This window comes from Telopea speciosissima, chromosome 3 (assembly GCF_018873765.1).
Source record: "Telopea speciosissima isolate NSW1024214 ecotype Mountain lineage chromosome 3, Tspe_v1, whole genome shotgun sequence".
NCBI classification, from domain to species: domain Eukaryota; kingdom Viridiplantae; phylum Streptophyta; class Magnoliopsida; order Proteales; family Proteaceae; genus Telopea; species Telopea speciosissima.
Window position 1 is genome coordinate 68,173,901 of NC_057918.1, and position 27,378 is coordinate 68,201,278.

Consider the following 27,378-nt stretch of genomic DNA (forward strand, 5'->3'; position numbering starts at 1 on the left):
AATGGGTTTGATGGACACATATCAAATGCAATTAATCAACAATAGTCGCAATCACTCTTACATAACACTCCTACATTCTGATACCATTTCACACAAAACAAAAGATCTTGTACTTTGAACATTTGGTTTTTATTAGTAATCTATTAAAACTCAACATCGTCACATTTTTCTTTGGGCTTGTTTTTTCCCATTTCAAGTTATTTTCAAAAGGTTGTCTTTTGTGACTATTTCGAGAGGGTGTCTTGAGAAGATATCACTTCTCTATTTATATAAGTGGTCCCCTATTGTGTTCTACTGCATTTTTCTTTTTGTGTAAAAATCATACGTAGGTTCTTTTATCCCCCCCCAAAAGTTATTTCTCTCTTGTTTAACCTTTTATGAGTTTTTATTGAGTGCTGAGTACTAACTTGTCTACCAACGTTGCCCTCAAGTCAAGTACAAGGACTTTTGGGTGGGCTTGTAAAGACTGTTGTATCTTGGGAGATTGATTTGCAAGTAAATCCGATTTGCACCTATAGGAGGCAAATACAATCTTAAAGAGAGTGACCCTTTGGCATACCTCAGTCTTATTTGTTTCTAGCGTAGATGTTCGTGACTTGAATACCGACTCTACTAAATGTGATATTATTGAAAGAATTGTTTGCAATAAGATAAGTCTTACTTTATCCCAATAGTAGTTGTTATTAAAATTACGGGTATCTTTTTTTTTTTTTTGTCAAAGATGAATTTTATTAAAAGAAATCGACAGCAAAGAAACTCTTGCCGGTTAAAAGATGTACAAGGATGGGGGGTAGATGAGACCACAAAAAACGAGACAAACTAAACCTATAAGCTCCTTTAGCAAGAAGATGAGCACCTCTAACACGGTCTTGAGAAACATGTAGAAAAGAAATGAAAGAAAAGCAACTACAAAGTGACAAGATATCATCAACCACTATTTGTGACACTTAGTCCAAGGCAGAATGCAGCCCCTGAAGTACATGGATAACCGGAAGACAATCTGAATTAATCTGTAAATTAGGCAACCGAAGACTACTTGCAAGAAGGATGACATCACAAACAGACTCATTTTCAAGTGACGTGGCAGAACTACTAATCGATGCTTTGCAACGGGTTACTAGGAAAGATCTAAAACATTCCAAAAAAAAAGAACACTACGACCACCTTTACATGAGCTAACGGACCTGCCACCATCAGTAAAAACGCAAAGCAAGGCAAAGGGGACCTTAGTGGGTGTTGGTAGAATCGTGGGTTAGAAAGAGAGAATGAGAGAAAAAAAATGTATTATATTCATTGATAGGTAAGCCCCTCTATTTATAATAGAGGAGAAATTACAAAGAGACTAAATTAGGCGATGTGGGACTAATACCCACATAGCCCACTTACACTTAATAACATAAGAATAAAACTACCCCAAAAAGATCAGAATACCCCCACGGTATTCTGGATTATATTTTTCAACACTCTCCCTTAAGCTAGATTATACAAATAAGTAAAGAAAGAAAATCCAGCTTGAACTAAAGAAAAAATAACTCCTAATAATGCTAACACTCCCCCTCAAGTTGGCACATACAAGGTATTAATGCCTAACTTGAACAAAAAAAGGGAAAAAATTAATTTGTAGCAGAATCCAGCTTGACAGATGAATCCAGCTACCTTCAAGAACTTGAAAAAATATAGGTCTTCAAAACCTAGGCAGACTTGAGCAGCAAACTTTCACCAATCTTTAACAGTTGTCCAGTGATGAATCTCTGACTGATAATCTTGAACATAAGCAACTAGGTCAGCAAGTAGATGAATCAACCAGCATAAAAGATCAAGCAACAGAAAAAATCAACCCAACTGTAGAACCTCATATAGGCAGGCAATAGCCAAACATCTTCAATACTTTAATGTTTCAATCTCCCCCTTATAGCAAACTCAACCCAATAACAAAGTAGATACCCATTGGCAATGGTGAAAACTCAGATCTTCTATGTTTTGCAACAAGTATTCTTGCAAGTTTTGCTTCTACAATGTCTGCAGGTGTTCTGTACATAATCCCCCCTCACGTGTAGTACACGTGGACATAACAGAGATGATGTAAGAGATAGGGCAAAAACATAATATTTCAAAATTTTCCAAGAGGTGCTAAGGGTAATGGAAAAGGAAGAAATGACAACTTAGAGAACACCATTAACTTCCAAAGGAGTTATGGGTATATGCCAAAGGTAGGTTTTGGGAGGTGGTGAAGTGCAAAGAGCAATGGGATAATGAACCATGGACAAAAACAATGCAACACAGTAATCCTCAACCCTTTTCAATCGATCAAACTAATTCCAAAATACCAATCTCTAATGATCAGATCTAAATTATAAAAAAACAGGCCTAATTTTTAGAAGGAGAAGGCACCATTCTTCAAAAAACTTGATCGATCTTCACACAAGGAAGAACCAGTGTGCAAAATTCTAAACTATAAACTCCCATAAGCTAAATAGAATTGACAAAGATATCTGGACAGCAATGGATGTAAGAAGCTTCAACAAAAAACTTAGATCAGATCTGAATTAGTGAATAAGGCTAGGATTAAGCTCTCAAAGTAAGTCGGATATGAACAAAAAAAGTTTCACATAACTGAATAGGTTCGTAGTTGTAACCAATAACCTTGGAACACACTGTTGTAATCCCAAATAAGCAGATCTCCAGGGTAGTAGATTCGAGTCTTCAATAATGAAAGAAATTCGATCTCCAATAGTAGGATACTCAGTCTCAATAATAGGGTAGCAGTAGTCCACATGAAGGCAGCAGTAACATGTCAACCAGTCATGCTTACAGAAGCCAATCAATAAAACTAGCAAGGTAGGTAGTAAAGCTCAATAGAACCAGCAAATATAAGATAATCACTCAGTAGATCCAAAAGGTAGTTGAAGCAGCCAGGCACATAAGAATAAGGAAAATAGGTTGATAATTGGAAAAATCGAGCCATAAGAATGAACCTGAATTTTTTTTAAAAATAACTGATGAATGATGCTGAAATATGGGTTGAATACTCTTCTGACATGTATAAGACTCTCCTCAAAATATGAGCTTGATAGGAAAATCCTAACCCTAAAATCGATTGTTGTTAGGAATTTAGAAAACCCTGAAATTGAGATCGATTTAGGGAAAGGGGGCTGTAATTGCTGATGTAGACATGTAATAGATGCTGACCAAGGCTACTAGAATGGAACCTCCAAGGTGAACAATCAATCTCCAGTAAGAGTGAGACCTAATCTTCAAAGGGGAGAGACTCAAAAAAATCACAGAAGTAGAGCAGGGCAGCATTACAGCACTATACCATCATAAAGGACCTTTTTCAAGCCTTGAACTGATGAAGGAGAGTTCTCTTTTATTGTTAGAACCACCTCCAAAGCACTCGAACAACAGCAAACATCCCTAGCCCAAATCGATTTTTATCAGAGTTTTGGAAAACCCTGAAAAGAAGAGATCGATTGGGGTAGGGGTCTTCAAAAAACTTGGATAGGTGCAATATTGAGGTCGATTGGTCCTTGAAGTGGGAGTAATCAACCCTAAAAAAATTAGCAAAAATTGAAACCAGAAAGTCAGGGTTTTTGGCAGGTAACCAAATTAGCAGGTTAAGGAATTTTTGCCTTAGAAACAAATTCAGCCATCAGAAAGGGTCCAAACTTAGGTTGACTAGGGCTTGTAGTAATAGGAAATCACCCCAAAAGATCAGTTGCATCTAAAAAAGGAAACACCAAAATTGATTGGAGTTAGAGTTTTAAAAGACCCTGACAAGTTGAGATCAATTAAGGTATGGTGGCTGGAATTAATCAAAGCTTGGAGAAAAAGGAAATAGGGAATGAAGATAATGGAATAGGGTAGAAAGGGGCTGGAGAAGGGTGCATAGGGAGCTTCAATGGTAGAAGGTCAGCCTTCAATAGTAATAGGAAGTCGATCTCCAAAAAATTCTGAAAAATCCCAAATTGCAAAAATGATTCCAACAGTATTTTACTATAAAAAAGTAGATAGAATGGAGGAGGGTAGCAACTAAATCATTGGTCAGGGACTTTACCTCATTAGTGTTGCCCCCTTACAAGGAGAAGAAGAAGAAAACCAGAGAAAGAGAAGCCGAGAGAGAGAGAGAGAGAGAGAGAGAGAGAGAGAGAGAGAAGAAGGAGAGGTCGATTGGAGAGATAAAGTAGGGTTTTTTCTCTTTTTCTAACCGAGATCAGACCAGCTTTGATATCATGTTGGCAGAATCGTGGGTTAGAAAGAGAGAATGAGAGAAAATAATGTGTTATATTCATTGATAGGTAAGCCCCTCTATTTATAATAGAAGAAAAGTTACAAAGAGACTATACTAGGCGATGTGGGACTAAAACCCACATAGCCTACTTACACTTAATAACATAAGAAGAATAAAATTATCCCAAAATGATCAAAATACCCCCACGGTATTCTGGATTACATATTCCAATAGTGGGGATTCAAGCCTTGCAGAGTATATAGAGCTTGGCAGTGGAGGTGTTTGAAGACTAACCACACTCTCTTCCGAAAACAAATAAAAAAGAAGACATTAGAGTTCGAAGATCTGGTTGAATAAAATTCAAAATAAATCTGTTCCTTGTTTTCCAAATTTCCCAACAAAGTGAAGTCCAATGTAATGTAAAATCCCCTATATTTTGGCAATTCTGGCCTAAAATGGTTAAAAAGGAAATCCAATCCCTAAAGCTTAAACCATTAAAAAGTTGGGTATCTACTCTAAGAAGAGGGAAACGTTAGCAAGTAGATGCAAAAGGGCAATGGACTAAGGTATGAACTATGGACTCCTCGATGTTATTACAAAAAGGACAATAGGGTGATTACGCCAAAGATCTTCGAAAGAAGAGATCATTTTACTGCAAGGGCATCATAGCTTGCACGCCAAAGGAATAACTTGATTTTAGGAAGAAGCTTCAAACTCCATAACCACTTCCAAACCAGATCAGAAGAAGGGAAAGGACTAGTAATGTCAGTCCTAAAAGTGGTGTGATAAGCCGATTTGACAGAAAAAATTCCATTTTTTGTAGGGGCCCATACCCAACTATCCTTAATGTTTGAATATGATAAAGAAAGACACCTAATAGCCAACCCCTCACTAGATGAAAACAAGTTTGAGAGAGCATGTGAATCCCATTCTTTAGTCACCGGATGGATAAGGCTAGAAACCAAAGCATATCTAGTGTTTGGATGATAACTAGAGAGGCACCCTCCTGGGAGAGAAGGAACCCAAACATCCTCAAAAGTTCCAGTAGTTTGACCATTGCCAATACATCCTCGAAGGCCAAGCAAAAGGGAATCCCTACCTCTAAGGATACTCCGCCAACCCCATGAGCAATTCTGTTTACTCTTGGCTTCAAGAAAAGAAGAAGTGGAAAAATATTTCCCTTTCAAAACTCTAACCCAAAGGACCTCGCTTTTATGGAGAATATGCTAGCCTTGGCGAGCTAAAAGCGCTTGAGAACAAAGGGCATTCCACTTTTTCCAACATACTCCTTTCCCATTCCAATCTTTCCATCAAAACTGACGGATAAGGCTAGTTATGTTATCAATGGTAGAACATGGTATGGAGAACACAGACATAGCATAAGTTGGTATGCTTGTAACAATAGACTTAGTTAGGATTTCTTTCCCAGTCAGTGGGAGAAGAGTGATGTGTGAGGAATGAGGAGTGAGGAGTGTTGGGGGCGGGGGTGAGGAAGAAGAATCGTTGAGGTGGGAGATGATGGCGGGACAATGGGTGATGAGTGAGGAGTTGCATAATGGAGGAGGAAGGTGAACAATGTCGTTTATTGGTTTACAGGAAGAAGAATGTTTTTTTTTTTTTGGTTGAAAACTAAGAAAAAACTTCATTAACCACGAAAAAGGGGGGTGTACAATTGTTTGGGTGCGTGACCATTCTTCCTATACAGGTGGAAAGTTAATTTAATAAAGTTTTCTGTAGCCTTGACAAAGATAAGGAAGAGAGATAAAATGTTCCATGGTAGAGGGGATGAGGATTGAAACGTTAGAAAGTTAAACAGTATACTATTGCATAACCATATGTCCCTAATTTGAACTGTTGTTTGCTGTGAATACTCCTAGCCTTTCCACAATCCAAAAGGCTCCGCTTCCACATCATCTTGTGTGGCAACCCAACCTACATCTGTTAGGACACTCTCATCATCTATCAAAATATAATATGCCCTCCTTGCTAAATTAAGATCTGGTTCATAAATTCCAGGGACCAGCAAACTAGATATATTTAAATTAAATTTATCCAAGGAATGGGGATTTATAAGTAAAGGGAAGTTATTGGGGATATTCAAATGCCGCTCAGGGGGTGATATTCATATCTGCTAACTACCGTGATACATTGTTGATGACCACACAAGGGTCAGTCGAAGCATTGCACATAACAACTTGGTTCCTCATATACCATATAAAATAACAAGTGAGAATAAAAACAGAAAAAAACCAGTTTTGTGAAGCCTTGTCCAAATGAGGGGAACCACGCAAAGAGGTAACGAAATCGATGAAAAATGGAGCAGATAAGTGCTCGGTTCTTAGTCCAAGAGGACCAGAAGCCCACACATGCTTAGTCCAATCATAAGATAAAAAGAGGTGCCAGATGGACTCAACCCTAGAGCCATAGAGAGCACATTGAGGCTCGACAACCATCCATTTGGAAAGGTTGCCTCGAATAGGAATCCCTGCATGTAAAACACGACAAAAAAAAGATTTTAAATTGTGGGTGAAATCGTAATTTCCAAAAAAGCTTCCACCATTGGGATAGTGAAATGTTGGGGGGACTAGAGTTGGTAATGAAAAAAGCAGCCTTCTTTGTTGAGAAGCTCCCATTCTTAGTTAGAGTGCACCTCCAAGAATCTTTATTTTGTGAAATATTAATTCTAAGAATTGCATGCACTGATGAAGGGTGGAAACAAGCATTCAACTTAGAATAATCCTAGGCATTATTAAGAATTAAATTACACACAGAAGTAAAGTTGGGAGAGGGAAGAATAACCTGGGGTGAGGATTTAGCTGGCCCAGTTGGGATCCACGGATCATGCCAACAGGAGGTAGTCATACCGTTTCCTATTTATCGGAACGATATTTTCTTCAGGTCCGATAGTACCTTAGCAATATTGTTCCAGGTCCAGAATCTTCTCTTGCGGGCAATTTTGGGGTAAAAAATCGATGATTTGGGGAAGAACTTAGCCTTAAGGACTCTGGCCAGACTCATGAAGGTTCGGTCATTAGTTAGGTTCTATTAACGGTTCTTACCAATCAAAAGAAAAAAAAGTTATATTAACGATAAAATTGAAAAAAAATAAAAATTATTAATTTGATTAATGTTATTTTGGTATCAATAAAATGAATAGGTTGTACCAAAATCAAAACCGTTTAAAAACCTAAATGGATCGAAAACATGAATTAAAATTGAACCATTGACACTCCTAGATCTACCGTTCGGACATGTGTAGACCAACGGCCACTTGTCACCGTCCAATTGGTGGAGGTGATGAAATCGGCCATGGCTCTGCCAGAACGAGAAGATCAACGTTACGTGAAACCGGAAACCGGAACCGGCGAAGTAACAAATTTGCACTCGCAGACGGAGACGGAAAATGATTAAAAGAAACAACGAAAAAAAAGAAAAATTAAAAATGGGACAGCGGGAGAGAGGAGAATAAAGAGAAATTTTGGAGATCTGAATTAAAACATTATCAGATCTCCTTCCATGGAGATCGGATTTTCATTTTCTGATAATGAAGATTTGGATTTTTGAATGTACTGCAGGATTCATTGCTTGTTCCAGTAATCGTTATTTGAAATTTTTATTCTTTCGTCTCGAACCGTGAGACGTTGAGGTTGTTTGATTAGGGTTTTTTTCTTGTTCTGATTGTTTCCGACCATTTGCGGAGGAAGAAATCCGTTATGGTAAAGATTCTAATCGAGGACTCGGACGAGATTTGAGTATTCTTGGATGGCTTCAGCGCAGGTGCTGCCCAATTCAGGAGCTTCTTCACGTAAAGGGCATCTTGAAGCTGGGAAACGCCGGGTATGATATCGTTCTCTCTTACTTTGCTTGCTAAGCTTCTAGAGACGAAGAATTTTTACAAGCTGGGCATTTTTTATTTGGGGATGGAACTTAATTAATCAATGTTCACTTTGCTAAGCATTCAATTGGAATAAAATGTATATTCTCTGCTTGATCTCTGTGTGTTCGCATTGTTTGGATTTTGTTTGCATTTTGTTGTCGTGGAGTCTTTTAACACTAGAAGAAAGAAGTCTCTTTGTGACATGCTAGAATTAAAATAAGCAGAAGAAACATTCATCGCTACATACCACATCCAACAGTAGTTGCCACAATTCCCTGTGATGCTAAATAGCCAATGCTTTTATATCTTTCGTATGAAGTATATTGAATTAGAGGCACGGAAGATGGGAGCTAATTTCTACCTCCGCTATGCAAGACTGGATAGTTATGCTCTGTTTAGCCACTGAGAAAGTTTTTTTTATTGTCATATCTCTGAGGATGCATTTACATATAATCAAGTTATTCAAGGTCTCTGTACATTTTACTGTCAACAATTGTGCCAATCATTACAGTCCATTCTTTTGCTTAAAAAACCATAATATATAATCATTTAAATCAACTAAATTACTAAACATTTGAAAAATGACTAGAAAATCCTTAAGTCTTATGGGATGACATTCTTTCCAAGCCAATGAAGTCCTTAAATTACCCGTATCATTTATGAGATTTTTTGTTGCTCAGTTAAACAGGCCATTCAGTGGATAATTATCCGCCTTAGATTTTCTTTTCTTTGTTAAACCCATAGTTCCAGGTTTCGGTTTCGAGCGTGGAAACCGAAATATTTTGTGAAACTGTGAAATTTCGGTCGAAACTTAGAAGGTTTCAGTGGTTGGTTTTGAGTGAGGGTTTCAAGGCCCAAATGGTCAAATTAGATCCCGAAACTTCTGGGAAACCATATTTTAGGCTCTCTAAACATAGTGTAATCCTTAGATTTAAAAAAAAACACACCCAAAATGGTTGTTTGACTTTGTATGCTAGGTTGGTAGTATATGTTGTATGCTGCAGTATACATTCTCTAATATAACCTATTTCACACTAAATTTAATACTAGAACACACATAATTTAATTAAAAGTTAAAACACGTAAAACATGCATAAGGAATCAATAGACATAAAATCACAGGTTGTATGGGAGTGATTTGGCTAAAAATCTCAAAAAACTAGGTTTGCAAGGTTGTTAGATTCGAAACCAGCGAAGTGAACAAAATGGGTTGAACTTTAGATCCATTTCGTTCTTAACTGAACCTTTTATATTAATTGTTTCACAGCGACATTTCGACCGAAAAACTATGTTCTTTGTGTATCATTCAAGGTTTCATTTTCAACATCTGTCGAAACCGAAATATTTTTCAAAATATGAAATTTTGGCAAAACCTTCAACTATGGTTAAACCAATCACTTTTTTTTCCCTCTAGCTTTCTTTTATGCCTAACCCCTACTAATTTTTTTTCCGTTTCCTTTATCCGCTCTATTCTGTCTTCACACTTCGCCTCTTAACCATTTTATTAGTTGTTTGAGTAATAAGACAGTTTCATATTCGTTTATTAATGTATCCCAGTGTATGTTCATCAAAATTGATTAGAAGGAGAACTTTGGTTTGGACTATAATGATGGGGTTTCCTGTCACCTAGGCATCAGGTTCAGAACACCATTAAACTAGATCGCAGAGAAAGGAATAGAAACCAGCAAACAGAGATTTAATTTGAACAGGAGCAAAACAAGTATGATGTGGCCAGAAATCAAGTCAAGTAGGCTGTTAGGGATGGAGAACATACCCATAAAATCTGATTCAGTTTTGACAGTCAGATTCCAAGATATCAGGTAGTCGCAAAAATAGCAAGTTGCCAAATAAAGTCAGAATAAGCAGAAATAGAATTAGTAACCATCAAAATAGCAAATAACAGATTTAGAAGGTAGAAAATAGGAACTGAAAGTGATATTAGGAACAGAAGACAAATAGAGCGTAGTTCAAGACCAGAATCCCAAAGAAATAGAAACTAAAGATGAAGCCAGATAGTAACTTGAATAATGAAGTCTCAGCACAACAGAACACAGGAAATAATAGTCGCAGATCACAAAGGATCAGAATTGAAATCAAAGAAGTACAGAACTGTTTGCAGTATGAATCGATGGAGATGTTTAGCTTGGGACAAATCTGAAAGCAATACCTAATCAGAAACCAAGGAGGAAACATAATATCATTGGAATTGATGGAAGAGAAAACAGTAGAAAGTCACCCAACAGTAATATGAATTAATGGACAAACAGAACTCACAGGAGCATGAAACTTACCAGCCGCAGAATTGGAAGAATATGAAACTGACCTCAGTTGAATGAAGAAGAAGAAAAGAAGAAAGGAAAAAAGGATATGACCTTGGAATCACCACCAATCAACCTGTTGAATCACTACAATAGGGCTAGAACTGAATTATCACAGTACCAAATTCTGAATCACCACAGAACAAAACAAGGGCTGAAGCCAAATCTTATTAACTAAAAACGTATAAGAGGGCCTAGCCCTGGCCCCTGTACATATATTTAAAACCTTGCTCTGGACAGTCTTAAATTCTAAAATAGAAACTCTATATAATAAAACTCACTCCTAATCCCACATACTTGGGCTTATAGAATTGGCCCATTACAATAGAAAACCTAAAAAAATTAAGCGCATGACCCATATAACCCATAGGGAACTTGAAATTAAATCCAACTTGAACCAATCTTGAACTGCAGGTTCAGTTTTACCTAGAAAACAGAAAAGAAGGGTTATCGAGGATTCAAGGGTTATATGCAAGTGTGGCAAACTTAAGCCTAGTCATGGGGAACTGGGGAAGGAAACAAACACGACTAGAAGATCTACAGCTTACCTATGCTTTAGTGCAATCTAGCACTATAAACTCAAGAGGTATCAACTGGAAGAAAAGCAAAGAGGAGCAACAACTCCACTTCCGTTAACTAAAGCAACATACACAACATGATTACTTGGCCATCCCCTCTTGTCTATACATTGGGTGCAATTCTCTGGAAATTAGCAACGGTTTTAACTTTTCAGTTCCTAATTACATATACTGTCTAACTTATTGAACAATGAAACTCTTAGAATAGTTTATAATTCTTGAAACCTGTTTCTTATCTTGAATCCTTGACTCCATGATACTAAGTTGCTAACCAGATTTCAAGAAAGTAGGAAGTGGTGTACAAAATTACTTGCTGAAATGAAGAAATTAAAGATCTCCTTGGGACTGGTGTGGCCGTGATCAAATAAGATCTCCTTGGGACTGGTGTGGTCGTGATCCACCAGAATACTTTCGTCAAATTCTATTAGGTGGAGGAACATGCTTGAACTCCCATGAGAGCAGAACTTTGGTTACTCCTGCTTCAATATGAATGGCACCCTAGAGATGCATTGCCATTAAGCATCTACCTTGCTTGTTGTGGGATTGGTTCAGGGACTGCTGGCCCCTGCAAACTTAGAAGGATGGGGGTATCTGATGGAGGATTCAAATGAGGGGGTCTCTTGGGGTAGTGAAGGGCACACTTATCAGGGTTTTGAAGATTTTAGGGCAAGGGGGAGTCAACTGCTGGCCACTTCCTGTGTATCCATTATCCACATGTAAAGCGGTAGGATGTACCTGAAGCCAGATTTCGGCAAAAGTAACTCATGATCACCTTTGCAGATGCAATCATGCAAGTATGGAGGAATAGTAAGTTGCCAGGATACGGAAAAGGAAATCAGCAAATAAAGGGTGCTGAACTGTTTGTGACCAGTATAAATGAGGCAATTAGCAATGATTCAATGCACATGAAGCAATTGAAAAAATTGGAGTGTGTTCCTTGTGGTGGTAGTATGCAATTGATTTCTTGATGCAGGTTCCTTAAAGACCAAGGGAGGTGAGATCGATACAGGACTTGTGATGGTGGGATCAGGTTGAGTGAGTGTTGGTTAGTTATTGGAGATTTTGGGGTTGTTAATTGGAAAGGCTTTAAAATCAATTTCAAATTCTGTGGTAAACTGGTAATATGTTTTCATTTTGGGTGAATAAATAATTCATTACCAAGAGGAAAGAAGAAAACAGGGAGCCCTGAAAGCGGGGAAGAAGAAAAATACAGGACACCAACACTAACAAACTAAAACCCAAGCCTCAAGGACAAGGGGAGGAGGGCTGCAGAAAGGAGAGAGGAAGTCCCCAGGAGGCCAGGACACAACAATATGCCTGTTCCTTGGGGAATTAGTACAACGAGAATAGACAGAAGAACACTTGATCTTGATGTCGAAGAAGGTGGAGTCTCAAATCTGCTGGAAAGGTCTTGAGCTGAAGGACCATTTCCTGATGTTTCATTGCATCCAAATCTGATTGATGATGGCAACAAAGGATAATTAACCACTATATCACAGATAGATGAATTGGCAAAGGGCATGTCTGCCCAAATCCATTCTCTCTAAAAAGGAAGGATCCTTTTACTTCTTGGCCGACATTTTTCTAGCACCCCTATCCAAATAAAAGATGAGAAGGGGCAAACAAAGAAGAGGTGATCAATGTCTTCCACAACATTCTAGCAAAGACAACAAGAGGGGGAGACAACGATCTAGCAGCGAATGAGGAAGGACTACGTTGGGAGGCAGTTGGAGAGGGCTCACCAAACTGTAAAATTGTACTGGGGAATATGGTGTTTGAACCAGACAAGGTTGTGCTAAAGAGATATGGGGCCCCGGGAATAGATGAAATCCCAAGCTGCTTTGGAGCTGAAGAGGCCCGAAGAGAGTGCCACCCAGGAAACAATGTCACCCCTACTTTGAGACCTTATACTAATGGAGGGTAAGTCATTCCATACGGTTGAGAGCATGGGAGATGAAGAAGCCAGAGGAGCCCAATCACCAAGGGAAATGATGTCAGCAACCATAGATTGTTTGGAGAGGCCCGAACTATATATGGCTCTTGCATTGGCTGAATGAAGTGGGACCTCCATAGGGTGCCAATGATCCAGCCAGAGGGAGGTGGAGGCACCACCATCGATTTGGGTGGAGATGGCCTCGAGAACAATAGACCGAGAATCTTCAAAATATTACACCAGACCCAAGAAGCATCGGATGAGGCAGGAGCAGTCCAAATAGAATCAGAACGGAGGAGTCCTGAGTAGACCCAATCAACCCCAATACTTATTTCTTAGTCACAAGATTTCAGATTACTTTGATAATACCGGCTGAGTTGACTTCTTTGATTCTTCTCAGACCAAGGCCTCCCTCCTCCTTGGGAGGCAGACAACAGCCCAACTGTAGAGGTGTCTGATCCTTTCCAAAGGAAGGCAGACATAAGAGACTCCAGATCTTTGATGGTGGACTGAGGAAGGCCAAAAATGCCTGACCAATAAATGTAGGAAGACTGAAGAACTGATCTGATGAGAACCAAGCGGCCTGCATAGGAGAGGAGCTTGCCTTGGTAAAGCTGAAGTTTCTTTTGAATGAGATTTAACATGGGAGTGCAATGGTAAGCTGACAATGGCCGGGATTAGAGGCAAGCCCAAACATTTGATTGGAAAATGCCCAATGGAGAACCCTGTCTTCTCAATTAAACTAGCTTTGTCGATCCTCAATGTGCTGTAAACAAGAGAGATACAATAGCCAAAAATAAGATAAATTTCTCAAGATTAATATGGAGACCTGACAAATCCTTAAAGTGCTGTAAACAAGACATGATGGTCTCAATACGTGCAATAGAAGCTTTGGAGAATATCATAAGATCATCCGCAAAGGCCAGGTGGGAGAGCTTTAGAGCCTTACACTTTAGGATTGAAGAGATGAGCTGCTAATCTGTGCAAGATTGGAGACTCCTTGAGAGGACTTACAAAGCTAGGGTGAATATGTAAGGAGAGAGAAGGCATCCCTGACGGATTCCCACAGAGGAAGCAAAATACTCAGCCGGACTGCCATTGATCAAAACTGAGAAGTATGGAGTGGAGATACAATGGTGAATCCATTAATCCAATATACGAACACGGGGGGTGGGGGGAGCCATCTTAAGCATGTTTTTGTGGATGAAGTCCCACCTCAAGGAGTCAGATGCTATGTGGCTGTCAATCTTCATGAGGGATGCAGGGGGATAGGATTTTCTGTCAAAACCTTTGACAATCTCATTGCAAAGGAGAATATTATCTGAGATGCTCCTACTAGTTATGAAAGCCGACTGGTTATCTTGACAAGCAAGCCTACCACCAATTGAGGCGCCTTCCTTCTTGGGGATGAGACAACGGAAGGTATGGTTAATCCCCTGGATCTGATTTGGATTGAAGAAGAAACCCTTGATGGTCCGGATCAGGTCTTCTTTAATAATATCCCAGGAGGAGGAGAAAAATCCCAAACTGATGCCATCAGGACCAGCAGCTCTTTTAGCCTTATGAGAATGGATGGCAGCTACAATTTCATCTTCAGTGGGAATAGCCGGGAGGAAGTTGATGAGATGACTGGGGATGAACTTGTTTAGCAGGTTGTCAGGGATAAGACCATAGGGAGCTGAAGAAGACCTGACCAGATTCTTGAAATTATTAACAACATCTGATTAGGGAGGAGCCATCTGATGTCGCCAACATGGGAATGGAGTTGGAGTTTTTTCCGTACTTCATTGACCTGTGAAAGTAATCTAAATTGGAATCTCCAAGCGCTCTGACCATTTTATTCCTGATTTTTGCCTTAGGAAACTTTCCTCTTGACTCTTGTGCAACCAGAGAGGAGAGGTCCAAAGAGACTGATTTTTCTTCTTCCGCCAACGGAGCATTGAGGGGGGATCTGTTTGGAGCCTTGACTGGATTACCTATAATTTATCTCTATAATCCATAACCGGCGAGGATATATTCCCAAAGGGGGTGGAGTTAATTACTTTTAGGACGCATTTCACATTCTTGAGCTTTCTAGCAAAGACAATGAGAGGGGACAGAAAAGCTTGAACTGGCTTATTCCAAGCTGTTTTGACTATGGAGGGAAACTCTGGAAAAATGTATGTTTACTGGTAATATGTTGATATGAGTGGAATGATGAATTTTTTAATGACACTCCTCAAAATGATAGCATAAGAACCATTATGCCACTGAACTAAGGATATTACATAAGTGAAAACAGCCATGTAACTATTTGAAGATAGTCAAAAGCAGTGAAGCATGCTGGTCATGTATTTCTGAAACAACAGGATGCACTATACGAATAAATTGTGGGTCATTGTCATAATCAGCCAGGAACTTGAGGCAAAATAGCACATTGCAAAGCAATTTATAGTCCCTTTGGTTGTTTCACCTTTATTTTTGCCAAATATTTTTTTTTCTTAATAGTTAAACAAAAAGTGACAGGGAATAAAAGATTGGTATTAGGTTGGTGAACATTGGTGGGCCCATGTTATAGGATCTGACTGGTCAAGATTCAGCCCAATGCAAATATGTAATAGGGGTCTAAATATGGTTTAAAGTTATACAAAATTACAAACCCCACATATGCCCATCATTTAATAATAGAGTGATGTAGATCAAATAAAGAAGAAGAATTTTAAGATTTGGGTTTGGTTTAGTTTTTTTGGTCAAATTGAGCCTGCGGTTCAATAAGTTAAGCCCAAAATTAAGTCCACAATGGTTATATGGGTCATGGGCTACGTAATTTTGAGTTTTCTAATTAATGGGCCCATTCGATAAGCCCAAATAGGAGAGACTTGAAGCCTACACGATAATAGGGATTAGTTTCTATTTTTGGTTTAAGTAGACACTAGTTAGATCTTAGACTATCTTTCCTTTTATTTAAGTTTCTTATTGTACAAGGCTCCCATTATATGTGTGGGCCTCTTTTGTATACTTTCTATTTTCTTTTAGAGTGCTACAAGCCTACAAGCACCTATATTTTAAGGGCCATTGTGCCTATACCCACGATTTTGAAAATTATTTATTGGTTTTATGCCATGGCTGTGTGAAACAGTGAGATACATATTTTAGTTAGAGACTGACCGAGGCCATTGGTGAGAGGCCTTGGTCATATCCCCCTTTCTTCTCAAGTTTCTATTCACCAAGTCTGCAACTGGTGATCTGCTGAGAGGTATCAAGATCCTTGTGTCTCTGTTTTGTTTGCTGTCTAGTGTCTTCAATACTATAAGGCTGTTCCATCGACCCCTTCAAGAAGCTGGTGTTAGATGGCTCCAATACTCACTGTGGTACCCTGGTTTTGGAATTCTGTGGCAGTATTCTTCAGGCCTTGATTTTCACAATCTGGCTTTCATCTGCAGGCCATCTTCTGGCACTTGTCCCTCGCACAGCTTCTACTTGAAATTGATTTTAAGCCCATCCAACGTCTGGTTAAACCTGTGGCTGTAAGTTTCTATTTTTCTCCCTAGAGTTACTAATTTTGTTCTTAAGCCATTACTCTCTATCCAGTCATCATCTGTGGCTGATCTTTTGAAGAGTTTAAGAGACCCTTTCATCCTACCTTCAATAGTAGTTTGAGCCCCATCTGAGGTAGTTATAGGCTACTACTGTTGGTTGATCTAAAGTTGCTATTTTGGGAATCTTCTGTAACTCCAATTCTGATTATCCGCCTTGAAAGATAATTTCAGGGATTCCTATTATCAACAGTACCTACTGTTAGTGTCAATTTGAAGGTGTTCTGACCTAAGGATCACAGAGTTTACTTAGTTTCTATTTCTGGCAGCAAGCTGCCATACACATTACATCTGCTGTGGGCACCAATCTGACCCTTGGATTGTGTGCATATTCTGTGGGCCTTATTACCAGTGTATATCTCTACTGTTGACCCAGTTGCTAGTCCTATCACAAGCCTCATTACTGCTGTTAATCAAGTGTGACCTGCTGTACTTCCAGTGCATTCGATGTGTGATTTTGCACGGATTAGGATTCACATCAACTGTAGCTTTGAATATAGTTGAATGGTGAAAAAGGACCCATGTACCCAACCCCATGCTGTTGGATAAGGCTTGGTTGAATTGAGTGGCATGTGTGTGCTTTCTGTTAATGTTGGATGCACTTTGAATATAGAAAGATCGTTTTGGGTTAAAATTTTGCCAGTGAAATGGCTGGCCTGACGTTTATTCCATGGACCCACCCATTGTTTTACCAATTGCCTCTCTTGTGGCAACTTGTAAACCTAAAAAGGTTCACCATCCTGGCTGAACGTTATGACGATCCAGATTTAGTTAAATGTATATAAATGGTGAACATATGGCAAAGATATATACTCTGTAAACCATGGCCTTCTAACTGTTGGTACCTTGTGGTTTTTGTGTATGTGTGATTTTCTGATTAAAAATTAGTCCAGAGAAAATTACACACATCAAAAAGACAGAACGAAGTTGTGCTGAATTATAGTTCATACAGTTCCTTGTATTTTTTTTCTGCTATAACTTTAATGCAAATTTGAGAAGTTTTGTATGTAACTCTGGTTCATATTGGTTAGGATCTTGGCTCAGTTGTCTATTGAGTTTTTGGTGTAAACTAGGAATCATGATTTTGTGTAATTCCGCTTCTCTGCTTGGCATTTGCTGGAGTTCATTTGTTTCTTTAACTTTGTTTTGTTAAATTTTGCAGCTGGAGGAGTTTCGTAAGAAAAGGGCAGAAGGGCGTGCTAGAAAGCCTGCACCTACTGGTCAGCAACAATCTAGTGATCTTGGTGAACATGACAAACAGCCACAAGAAAGTGAACGTATAAGACTTGTTGACTCAGATGGTGCTGTCACATCTGAAAGAGATAGTGTTTCTGGCTCCAAACTGTCTGGGTTTGTCACAGCGGGTGACACAAAAGGTGACCTGGATTCTTCTAATGGGACACATGGTGAGCCTTCTGTTTCAGCCAATAATTATGACGTATTTTCTGCTCATAGAGTTCCGGAGCCTGGAAAAGATCAGGGTTCTAAGCACTGTGATGGTTCAGGTCTTCCTGGATCAATATATGGTTATTATGATCAGCACAATGAAGAAAAGAGTGAGCTTGGTGCTTATTCTGGAAATCAAGGTGGAGTAATGTCTGAGTTTACTATGGAGCCATCTGTTGCTCTTCATCCAGGACATGGTATCCAAGATATCAATAAGAACAGTCATCAATCTAGTTATTATTCCATAGGTGAAGATCAATCAAAAGAAAATGAGACATTTTTGATGGAATATAGAATAAAAAATTCTAGTATGACACAACCTGGGAAGTTAGTTAGTGTTCGCACGGAGAGTGATATCTTGGGTTTTGCTAGCAAATCAGGCAGTGGCAATATATCCACCATGTACGAAGGTAAGACTTTATTTTGGAGTTTTGATTAAGCATTTGTCTTATCTTTGAATTTTCTTTTCTTTTTGGTAAATTATCTTTGAATTTTCTGCATCCTGCATATTTGTTATCTTTTTTTTTTTTTTTTTTTTTTTTTGCTTTTTAATAACTGTATGAAAAAATATTAAAATCTTTCTTTTTTGATTGTGGGTTGTATTTTAGATTCTATTCATTCAAGGACCAACTCAATAGAGTCTGCTCCTGAAGTTAAGCAATCTGTCAATGCTAGTGTGGATTTTGACAGTGAATCAATGCTTAGCAGCTTTAATAGTCATCGCAAAAGTGTGGACAATGCACCATGGCAGAAATCAGTGTCTCTATCTACTGGTTATGGTGTAGATACGGGAAGTTTGTCCGATCATGTTTCACTACATTCAGCCTTAGCTGAAACTGGCAGTCGGCGATCTCGTCCATCTTTCCTCGACTCTCTTAATGTGCCCCGAGTCTCTTCTGAGTCTCACTTCCCAAACACGGAATTGGAAAAAGCTGAGCCATTTTTGTCGATAAGTTCGAAAATTCACAGTGTTGATGGCCTGCGATCATTTAATTCTCAGCCGCAACATATGGTATCTGAAGCTTTGGGACCTACAGATAAGTCAGGAACTCAAAATTTCCTTAGTGGATATGAAGTACCTCCAGTGAGTAATCCAGTTCATGTTAGTAATGAGGGGGAAGCGCTGAGGCAGAATGTGAAGGAAAATAGCATTGAGAAGAAGAAGCCTGAGTTTCCTTTATTGAAACATGATGAAGACTTCTCAGCTTTAGAACAGGTTCAAATCTTTCCATGTGCTATTTATGATCCTTGTTCTGTTTTTGGAATTGTTGAATACAGTGCCTGTTATGTCCATGTAGCCAACCCCATTAAGTTGGGATAAGGCTTAGTTTGTTGTTGAATACAGTGCCTGTTATGTCCACCTTGATACTCTTGTAAAGAAACCTACCATTTAATGCTTTCTTGATCAATACTTGTGCCATCTCTCATATGACACGTAGGTTGTGAGTTTGCATGGATGACAAAGATTTCTCTGCCTCTTTAAATGTTAGCCTCAGTAATATTTCGTATGGCTTATGTATATGTCAGAGAGAGAGAGAGAGAGTTGTGCTTTTTTCCCATTTTATGAATCTGAAAATTAGTATTTCGTATGGCTTATGTATATGTGAGAGAGAGAGAGAGTTGTGCTTTTTTCCCATTTTATGAATCTGAAAATTAGCAAATTTCTAGTCGTTCCAATTCTGCTTGCTTTACTTTTTTATGCAGTTCTAAGTTTAGCAGCTTCTATGCATGTCGGTTCTGCTTTTTATTGTACATGGCATTTATGACTCAAGATAATAATTTTTCCTAGAAAACAAAATTATCTCTTACATCTGTTGAATATAACTTCATACTTCATACTCATGTCATAACAAGAATCTATCATTGCCTAGCCTTTTCTTGCTCACAGATTTGAGGGTAGTAGATTTATTTCCATTTAATGTTTCTTACACCAGTTATCTTTTCTTGCAGCATATTGAAGATTTGACACAAGAAAAGTTCTCTTTGCAGCGAGCCCTGGATGGTTCAAGAACTTTAGTAGAGTCATTAGCTGTTGAAAATTCATCTCTGACTGAAAGCTATAACCAGCAGGTGGGTTTGTAATAGAAATAGTATTAAAAAACTGGTTTCAGCCTAAAATGTGCTAAAAAATTTAAGTAAATACCATGTAGAATATATATTTTTTAGGAGTAACAATGTCATTAATAGAAAAGAGATAATTGAAAGCAGTAGTACAAAGTAAGTGCCCACGTAGAATATAGATTAACCACTCTATTCTATTATCAAGTAGCATCCTCCAAGGATTTTTTTGATTAGTATCCAAGAATTGTATTTTTATTTTGTTATCTTCCAGTTTATGTCTTTGTATTTTATAAGCATGACTATGGATTATAATGACTCATATCTTAAGACTAGCTGTCATAGTCCCATTATTGTTTCATACTTGTTACACAAAGATGATACCTTATGTTTTGAGTTCTAATGTCTGATTTTATCTCCTTTAACACCTTCTGAGCACAATTGAAAGTTTCTGCATTTTCTCTACTCTAGGAACCTTGTAGAACTAATAGCTTCTATGCATGTTACTAAATCTCGTTTCGTTTCGGTGTTTTGGTCTGACCGAAATTTTCGAGATACCGAAATCGAATTTCGTCGAAATATGGTATTTTTCTGTGGGTGTAAAATGCCAAAATGACCGAGATTTCCGAAATTTTCGAAACGAGATTACCGAAATTACCGAGATTTCCAAAATTTCCGAAACGAGATGACTGAAATTTCCGAAATACTCAAAATATTGCACGTGACTTTTTCAATATCTCGCGATATATCGTGAGTCCACGATATTTCATCGATATCTCACGAGATATCGTCGAAATATGATATTTTTCCATTTCAGATTGGTATCGTATCTCGGACAGCTCGAGATATACGAAATTTGGCGAAATATCGCCGAAATTTCGCGAGATTTTGAACTATGGTTGTAGTCCCATAATTGCATTGTGCCCCTACCTTTATAAGAGCCTGATCTACAGAACCAATTCTTACTAAAGTGCTTTTCTGTGAGTTAACTCTTTGACCTGTAACAGCCTAAAAAATTCATAAAGTTGATCGCAGGTGGAGGCGGGACTATTCCATCAAAAAATTTTTCTCTGAAGCTGCCCCCTTTCTTATGAACAATGAAATTACATTGGTAGAGACAAATAATGTACAAAGCAAGGAGCCTAAAGCTTCAGTGAAAAAGAAAGAGAACACCAAAGAGACATACTCATAGAGGAACAGAATGCCCACTATAAAGACATGGCCTCACCACATCTTGCTTTGCTAAGTCACCTGGTATGTCATTTGCTGACCTAGGCCCCCATTGGAATGAAATATTCACATAGGAGGCTAAGGCCATATAACATTTATGCTTATCAAGATAGTGGAGCATCTAAGACCCTTCCAGTTGATACTGCAGCCACCCAATAACTATGTCCGAGTACCATGTCACTGTGAAATTGCTCATGCTGGCAGGGGCCATAATCAAAAGCTCTTTATAGGTATACTGGTCAAAGTTGGATGAGATACAAATTGAAAAGAGCAATGAAATGGATAATTGGTCCAATGATAAAACTTATCAACTTTCTGTCAGATCTTCTAATAAGGTGTTTGGGTAACCATCGCATCAATTGAAACAAGATGTTAATCCTGATGGCCAAGAGATGAGCCTCCCTGATGTAGTGTGATTAGTTAACCATGAAGGATCTCACATAGTCCACAGAATTAATTGATGAGGATGGAAAAAATTTCCCTCCACCATCAGTCTTCTCATTGTTGAGGGGAATGATGACCTCAGATAATGATGATTCATCCTATCCAAGGGACTGTCCATTAGTTTTCTTGGATCATATTCGCTGTAAGGAAGTGTTTGGGCCTGGTGGAAGAGAGCCAGTATTAAAATTCTTAGAGGCACCACAACCACATTGACTCCAATGTATCACCAGGTGCAGCAAACTGCACAATAGAAATTGACACAAGATGGTGCCTATCTGGACTCATTTTTCGGCTAGTGGTGGAGGTTCAGAGTTAAGAAGCGCCATATAGATAAGCTAAGTGTTGCGGATATGAGGATGTTGAGATGGATGTGTGGCAAAACTAGGAAAGATAAAATAAGGAATGATAATATTAGAGCTGATTTGGGAGTTGCCCCGATTCAAGATAAGCTTCGAGAGAGTTGTCTGAGGTGGCATGGTCATTTTCAACGGAGGCCTTCGGATGCTACAGTTCGGAGGAGTGACTTGATTCAGATTGAGGGTACTAAAAGAGCTAGGGACATGCCTAATGACCATGGGAGAAGTGGTGAGAAAAGACATGCATAGCTTAGGTCTTGTTTCAAGTATGACCTCAGATAGAGCTGATAGGAGGGCAAAGTGGTGCAGTCAAGAATGGCTGCTGCCAGGGTCGAAATCTGGTTTAATGGGAAGCAAAGAAAGGGCAATGGTTGGAGGGTTTTATGAAGAGAAAAGGCTGCAAATGAAAGGGGAATGAAAGGAAAGATTGTGATGAAGATGTGATTGGTGATGGGTATGATAAAGATGATGGTTGAAGTTGAAAATAAGGAAAAGAAGATAAAACAGAAATTAAAGATAATTTGGCTGCTGAGATCCACAGCCCACCTGAGTCCGTAGGATATAATTCTTCAAGAGAAGAGGGTTTTTTTTTTTCTTCCAATTCTGGCTGCAGAAACAGCCTCCATGAATTCTATTTATAATTATAGGGGAGGAAAAGGTTCAGTTGAACCTTTGATTACATGCATCTAATAAATGGCCTGTTGGAATTCCCAAGCTAGATGGAATTCCAACACCTAGGAACAACAAACAAGAAACTTAGAAACTAGTTACAAGAAATAATAAATTGTTCTAGGGAGCTGAGAAGTCACAAGACTTTTTTGTTGACTTGTGGGCCAGAACTTGGCAGTCCCAAGGGTCCACGAAATTGCTGTAAGGGCCAGAGTTTGTTCAGTCCAGGCTGAACAGAACTGGGCTGGGCTTGAACTTGTCGGATGCTCTGTATCACAAAGATCCATGTAGCTGATCCCATTTAGTTAGAATAATGCTGAGTTGTGTCGATATTTCTGTTATGTTCTTTTCCTTCTTCTTTGTTGAATAATGTAAACCAGAATACCGTGGGGGTATTCTGGTCTTTTGGGTGCTTTATTATTATGTTGTATAGTTGTTTATGTACTGCCTAGCTGTGTCGGCTAGGCAGGGGTATTTTGGTCATGTAATTTCATATTCCAGCATTATAAATAAAGGTGCCTGGGTGATCACAATAGATCATTCAAGCTTTCTCAGTTCTGTTTTTTAGTATTCTAGTTTTGAACATGGTATCAAAGCTAGGGTTTTAAGACCTGCTCGATTGTTCAAAAAAAAACCCTTTTCCCTTGATTCCTCTCCTCTCCCTTCTCCCTTCTCTCTTCTCTTCCTTTGATCCATTCAACCCTTTTTAGGGCAACACCCATGAGGTGATCCATCTATGGTTCGAGTGCTGCCCTCCATCTCACCTCAATTTTAAAACCTAATTCAGATCGATAGCTGCTGCCATTATCTCTCTCTGCGATTCAGGATTGCTTCAGTTTTTTTTGGAGATCGATCTCATAACAGTTGGGAGATCGATTGGTTTCTTTGGAGCATCAATGCAGGCCTACGACAGCATCTATCCTCTCTGATTTCACATTGATTGAAGACCCCACAGCTGCAGCCTCTTTCCTCTTCTTATCGATCTCAACTGTTAGGGTTTTGCAAAACCCTGACACTTTATCGATTTGGTTCTTCTAGGCTGCTGTTTGGGAAGATTTTTTGAGGGATTATTCCCTGGTTATATTGCTGTACTCGACACTGTTTCAGCCTTGAATTCCTGCTGTTTTTTGAAGATCAGAATTTTGTCCAATTTCAGATCGACTATTGCAGAATTTTTGGAAATTCAGTTTTTTTTCAAAAAACTCGAATTTTACCTTGCTGCATTATGGGTGACTCAGAGGTTACATCAGCTGCTACTGGAGGAGATCGGACCAGGACTGATTTCCTACCCTATCTTCTTTGCCATAAAACTAGATGGTACCATTTATCCGATTTGGGCCAGATCCTTATCCCTCACTGTGGCTGGCAGGGGACTCACTGGCCACCTTATTGGTATCACCAAACAGCCCACTGAAGAAGGGGCTGCCCGCACTAAATGGGCAGCTAATGATGCGATGGTGATGTCTTTTGTTCTGAATTCTATGACCACTGACATTTCTAGTCAGTACCTTCTCCTTGACACTGCGACTTAGATATGGACTGCTGTCAAGGGTACTTATGGTCGTTCAGGGGGTGGTGCTTAGGTTTATGAGATCCGAAAAACTCTTCAAAACACTACCCAGAAAGAGATGACAGTCACCAAGTACTATGCTGCCCTCAAGTGCTTATGGCAGCAACTGGATCACTATGCTCGATTCCTGCCTACTACTGCTGTAGATATTACAGCCTACCACACTTATGTGGATCAGTTTCGAGTCTATGACTTCCTGGCTGGACTTAATGATGATTATGACCCTATTCGGGTGCAGGTTCTTGGTCGGGTTCCTTTTCCCACTTTGGAGGAAACCTTTTCATATGTTCACAGTGAAGAGACAAGGAGGGTTGCTATGATGATTACAGCTAAGGTTGACAGATCAGCTTTACAGACTACTGGTTCCATCACTACTGACACTTCTGCTGATAATGTTGCTGCTACTGCTGCTAGTAAAGAGCCTGTGAAGTGTGATCATTGCCACAAACCATATCACACTAAGGCTCAGTGTTGGAAACTTCATGGGAAGCCTGTTGATTTTGAGAGCAAACGTGGTCGTGCTAAATCTAAAAACAAGGCCAATCACACTGAAAGTGTAGCTTCAGCTCCCACTACTCGACATTGGTTTCTCCCGGGAAGAACTTCAAGCTCTTCGGCCTCGTTGAACACATCGCTGCCCCCTACTATATCCCGCCAATTCGGGTTCCTTCTTTGCCCATACAGTATTTCCTTTTGCTGGTCATTGTGCATTAGTAGTCTCCACTCCTTGGATCATAGACTCGGAGCTACGATCACATGACAGTTCCTCCAGCTTTTTAATACCTACTTCCCCGCTTCGGTAAAGACAAAGTAAAAATTGCCGATGGGTCCCTCTCCTCCATATCCGGGAAGGGCTCCATTGGTTGTTCTCCTTCATTGACTTTATCTTCGGTTACATATTCCCAAGTTTACTACTAACTTTCTCTCCATTAGTAGTATCACTAAATCTTTAAACTGCAAAGTGACATTCTTTCCTACTCATTGTGTTTTTCAGGAACTGGACTCGGGGAAGACGATTGGATCGGGTAAAGTGCATGGCGGATTGTACCTGCTTGATGGAGATCCTGCATCTGCACACAGCTTTACCTTCTAGGCTTTGTTTACCAAAGATCTTTTTCCTCTCGAATTACACTTATGGCACTCTAGACTAGGACATCCACCTTTAGGAACCTTATCTACTTTATTTCCCGCATTAGGGAAAACTTATAATAAAGAAGATTTTTTTTGTGAGCCTTGTGTCTTGGCCAAACAGACACGTTCCAACCATCCTATTTCTAATAAAAGGTCATCTTCTTTATTTCATGTTGTTCATTCTGATGTGTGGGGTCCTAGTAGAAAAGTTGCCCTTTCGGGTCATCGGTGGTATGTCACCTTTATTGATTGCTATTCTAGGTTTACTTGGGTTTATCTGATGCACAACAAAAGTGAGGTTTTCTCATGTTTTCAGCACTTTCACCAGCTGGTTCAAACTCAATTTCATACCACCATTCAAATTTTACGGAGTGATAATGGGCGAGAGTATATAGAAGGTCAGTTCAAAAAATACCTAGCTGCCCATGGGATCCTCCATCAGACCAGCTGTGTTGATACTCCAGCCCAAAATGGTGTGGCTGAGAGGAAGAACCGCCACCTCTTAGAGGTCGCTCGTGCCCTTTTGTTTGCCCGGAATGTCCCCTCAGTTCATTGGGGGGATGCTGTTCTCACTGCCGCCTATTTAATTAATAGGCTGCCCAGTCGGGTCCTTCACTTTAGACCCCTGTTGAGCTACTACTTGGCTCTTCCTCCTTTATTGTTCCCCTAAGGTGTTTGGTCGTGTGCTATGCCCGGATACCAGGTCCCGGAAGCTTGAACCCCGTAGTCTTGGTGCATTTTCTTGGGGTACTCTGCTACTCGGAAGGGGTATAAATCCTATCACCCTCCATCCCGCCGGACTTTTGTCAGCATGGATGTTGTGTTTCATGAGCGTCTCTCCTACTATGTGTCCCCACCTCTTCAGGGGGAGAGTGTTAGCGAAGATGTGTTGATTGTTGAGCATCCTCCTCCACTCCAGTCTGTCTATAATGAGTCTGTTCAGCCTACTTCTGGTCCTCCCCCCGAGTCAGGGGGAGAAGTTCTTGTTCAGGGGGAGCAGACCACTCCAGTCCAGACTGAGGTTCCTGTTCAGGGGGAGCAGACCCCTCAAGCCCAAACTCCTGTCCAAACTCCTGTCCAGAGGACCATTAGTGAATTTCAGAGGAGGATTGATGTTAGCACTATGAAGACCTATGGAAGGAGACATAATCAGGTTCAATCCACCGTTGCTCCTGTACCCATCCAATTGCCGAACCTGGATCCAGAACCTGCCTCTCCACCTGGTAATGTTCCTTCTCCTGACTTGCCTATTGCCCTTCGCAAAGGTGTCAGGACTTGTACTCAGCATCCTATATCTCATGTTGTCTCTTATGACTCCCTTTCCCCATCATTTCGTGCTTTTGTTACTTCTCTTTCTTCTGTTCGTGTTCTTAATAATTGGCAGGAAGCTTTATCAGATGGAAAGTGGAAGGCAGCCATGATGGAAGAAATGGAAGCCTTGAAAAAAAATAACACATGGGAGCTTGTTGTTCTTCCACCTGGGAAGAAAACCGTTGGATGTAAATGGGTGTTTGTGGTGAAACAGAAGGTGGATGGCACCGTGGATAGATATAAGGCACGACTCGTTGCCAAGGGTTTTACTCAGACATACGGCATAGACTACCAGGAGACCTTTGCACCTGTTGCAAAGTTGAATACAGTTCGTGTGTTGTTATCTTGTGCAGTCAACCTTGGTTGGGAGTTGCAACAGCTAGATGTTAAAAATGCCTTCCTGAATGGAGCACTGGAGGAGGAGGTATACATGGACATTCCACCAGGGTTCTCTTGTGACAGTAATAAAGGAAAAGTGTGCAGGCTGAAGCGTGCACTGTATGGGTTGAAACAGTCACCCTGGGCTTGGTTTGGTCGATTCCACAAGGCCATGATTTCTGTGGGCTATAAGCAGAGTAATGCTGATCACACACTCTTCATCAAGAGGGTTGGTGAAAAACTTACTGTTCTTATAGTCTACGTTGATGATATAGT

The 27,378-nt window shown here is 39.6% G+C and overlaps 1 protein-coding gene across 2 annotated transcripts in view; it reads left to right on the plus strand.

Moving 5' to 3' along the window:
• Positions 1-7,783: 7,783 nt before the first annotated feature.
• LOC122657004 (protein BLISTER-like) overlaps positions 7,784-27,378 on the plus strand; it is a 35,231-nt gene continuing 15,636 nt past the window's right edge. The window contains exons 1-5 of one of the 2 annotated variants that reach the window (XM_043851739.1): positions 7,784-8,065; positions 17,672-18,030; positions 18,241-18,365; positions 18,564-19,171; positions 19,906-20,025. In XM_043851739.1, the coding sequence (XP_043707674.1) occupies positions 7,991-8,065; positions 17,672-18,030; positions 18,241-18,365; positions 18,564-19,171; positions 19,906-20,025 (1,287 nt within the window). In that variant the 5' untranslated portion in view covers positions 7,784-7,990. Of the gene's footprint in view, positions 8,066-17,671; positions 18,366-18,563; positions 19,172-19,905; positions 20,026-27,378 lie in introns of both variants that reach the window. The other variant, XM_043851738.1, reaches the window with a different exon arrangement.